Raw genomic sequence first — 3,274 nt, 5'->3', positions numbered from 1 at the left:
AAAGAAGCATGTTCCCTCTCGCTGTGTAAATCACAAGTTTTGTCCAAGTACAATGTTATATTGATTCTTCGCTGATATCACAAAGTCTGTCACAATACGATTCAATTTGATTCAGTTCAGGGGCCTGTGATCAATGAGATGATATCAATAAATAGAGTCAACAGAGCCACAGCAAGCCCTTGTAATTTCCCTTTTTTTTGAGTCACTTGAATGCATCACCTGACCTGCATCTCAGGATCCTTTCACTGAAGGCAGGTGTGCTGAATTACTGGAGCAGGGAAGATACCAAAGAGGAGACAGTCTTCAGCTGCAGTGTGTTTGATTAAATCTCAGTTTTATTGATAATTATGTTTATCGCCCCGTTGATTTGTACTTTGTTTTTGTTAAGACCTGTTTATTTTGGAGGAATGTTTGTAATTTTTTTTATTTTGTTTTGACGCAAAAGTTGGACAAATTAGTTCAGCCTCAACTAGCAGCTCTCCACACATCCTACAAATTAATCAACACCCAAAAAGTCCTGGATCATCAACAAAACAGTGAGTACAACCAAATACTGCGAGTATCTAGTTCTCATATCCATCATGGCATCTGTGGGCGGCTGTTTCAAGCTTATTTAGATCCTGCAATATGATTATCATTATCTGCCTGGTGCAAGGCCACTTGCACTGTTTAAATTTTTAGGAAGGAAGTGTGCCTGGATAGAAATGTTGGCACAGACGTGCCGTGGTAATTTCAAAATAAAGGCATATCTTAAAGATGACGATATGTATTGATTTACTTTGCATCCATAATATTGGATTGTTGATCTTTGAATTGATATATCAGTCCAGATCAGTTTATTGTTAAAGCCTAAGAAAACAATGAAGCTCTGTTGTACAGAGGAATTAGCTATTTTAAGATTTGGCTACATAGGATGCACTTAATAGTCGGATCAAGTCATTTTATTTATTTATTTATTTTTAATTATAGTTGTCCATAATAAAAAAAAAAAAACACTCAACTTGCAGTCAAATATTTATATTCAATATTCAATATTTATATTGAAGCATTTATAATGTTTAAATAAAGGTATGTTTCTGATTATCATAAATGTGGGCCTTTCTTTTGGGCGTGCATCTCTACCACAGCCATGCAAACTTCAAGAGGCCATGCATCGTTAACTGCAGTGATAAGCCCAGTTAAGATGCATATTTCAAAATGCATTATATACATTTAATACCAAATAATGCTATTAAAAACTGAATAATACCGGAACATCCCACATGTCTTAAACGCAAAATGCCAAATTCTGGAAAAGGCCTTATTTGGAATATCTAAATGGGAATATTCTGTTTACATAAACCATATCAAATATAATAATATTGTCATATTGGGAATAAAAGTGAAATCTTAGTGTGCGTGTAGATGAAGAGATGAGAGCTGCGGCTGACTCTGTGGGACTCACAGCTCTGAGTTCACATTTGTTCAATTCTGACCTGCGAATTTGCTGATGGAAACAGTGACGCACTGTTCTAGCATAATGTCTTCTCCATTTACAAACAGCATGCCATCACCTTGATTAATACACTATTACACTACCAGACAATACAAATGCAGCATCGCTCTCAGGCACTGTTTAGGGTCTGTAACTGCTCCGCTCAACAATATATTATATATAATGAACTGTATATGTGACCCATGTTGAATCTGTGACATCCTTTTTCGGTGCTGAGTGTGTGCGAGGCTAAAAAGCGATGATCTCACCATAGATGCTCTGCAGCACTGAGCTCTTACTCGCCAACAGTTTGGTGGGTTGAGCTCGGAGCTCCGTCTTCTTCCTGGTGTGGGCGTGGTGTGAATCACTTGGCGCCGCCTCCTCGCGGACCGGTATCTCTCTCCGTCTGCGTGCGTGGAACCTGCAGACGCACATCCATGCAAGGACATACACAGCCGGCAATAAAAACAATTCAGACTGTGTTCAAAGGTCTAAAAGCTGGCAAGTCCTCACACTAATACTCACCAAGCATAAACAAAGTAAACATAGTTTATTCAAGGCAGTTAATAGGCAGCACATACAGAATATAATTGTGAAGCTGAATGGAAACAGAGGGCCTCCTGTGGCGGACTGGCAGCCTCTAAGAGAAACGCAGTGTGTGTAAGAGGGAGAGAAAAGCAAAGCGAGGCTGCTGGTAGCTATTAGAGCAGCACGGCTGAACTTTTAGCCTCTTGTTAAACCAGTATGAAAGCTCTAGATTATAGCCCGTCTGTCCCCCTGCCTTCTTGTCTCACCCATCTCCCACGCTCTCCCCCCTGCTGCTCAAGTGTTGATGGCATCCAGACCGAACATGGGGGGGAGTTGGCATGTATGTGGGAGAGGGCACATGTGGGCACCACATGGCAGTGCCAGTCCCCCACAGCCAGAGAGGCCTCACCTCTGAACAACCCTCCAGGAACGAGCGTGAACTCACCTTCGCCAAGCTCGCTGGATGATGCGTGCAGCCTCGTTTCTCCTCCTGCGCTGCTCTTTGTGGTGCTCCCCGTGCATGCGTGTGGAGATGGGTGCATGTGTGGCAGACAGAGTCTTTCTCGAGGGGCTTTTGTGGTCTAAAGATGAACTGCTTCCTGATGAGGGAGTTTGGTCTTTGGTGGCGGTCCTTTCTGAGGTCTGCTCCTTGTGGTTTCTGTGCTTTTGTGGAGCGTTGTGAGCATCAGTCTTGCCGGGGGCAGTCTGCAAAGTCAAGTGAGTGTCTCTCTTTTTGTGAGAGCCGCATTCTCTGGTGACAGTGTCAGTTTGGTCTATCGCTGTGACGCCTGTGGGGGCGCATGTGTTTGAGGAGGGTCGTTCCCTGACTTTGGGCATGGAGGGCGGTCTGGGTTTGAGACTGGGTGGCTGGCTGCAGGAGGCAGGAGAGAGAAGTTCCTTCAGCCTGGTGGTCTGCGGAGCACCGGGCACAGTGTCACCGGTCACATGACTGGGGAGGTTCGAAGCATCAGGAAGCTCATTTGGTTCAGGTGCTTTACTTCTTCTGGAGGATCTGCTCTTGTGGGCTGCCGAGAGCAAAAAAAAATACAAGAGGTTTTGTGCAAAATGTTTTAACCCGGCAGCACAGAAGATTTATACAATCAGCAAAGTTATACTGACTTTGAAGCTCTTATAATTCAAAAGTGGCGAAATGTCTCTCATTCTGTCCCTAAGTTATGATGCTGAGTAGTGGCCAGAAAAGTGTTTTTGTTGAACATTGTGATGTCAAAGTTGACCTTTGACCTTTTAGACATGAAATGTAACCACTTAATT

The 3,274-nt window shown here is 43.2% G+C and overlaps 1 protein-coding gene across 1 annotated transcript; it reads right to left on the bottom strand.

The window, feature by feature from the left end:
• Positions 1-1,634: 1,634 nt before the first annotated feature.
• Positions 1,635-3,027, bottom strand: LOC121963457 (inversin-like; the record flags this gene model as incomplete). The annotated part of the gene is made up of 2 exons (XM_042513741.1): positions 1,635-1,895; positions 2,448-3,027. Coding segments are annotated over 2 exons (752 nt in total), but the record flags the coding sequence as incomplete, so codon positions are not given.
• Positions 3,028-3,274: the final 247 nt, after the last annotated feature.

Source organism: Plectropomus leopardus, unplaced genomic scaffold (genome assembly GCF_008729295.1).
Source record: "Plectropomus leopardus isolate mb unplaced genomic scaffold, YSFRI_Pleo_2.0 unplaced_scaffold11325, whole genome shotgun sequence".
Lineage (NCBI taxonomy): Eukaryota > Metazoa > Chordata > Actinopteri > Perciformes > Serranidae > Plectropomus > Plectropomus leopardus.
Note: the sequence above shows the minus strand (reverse complement) of the source record. Positions and strands in the feature narration are given on the sequence as shown.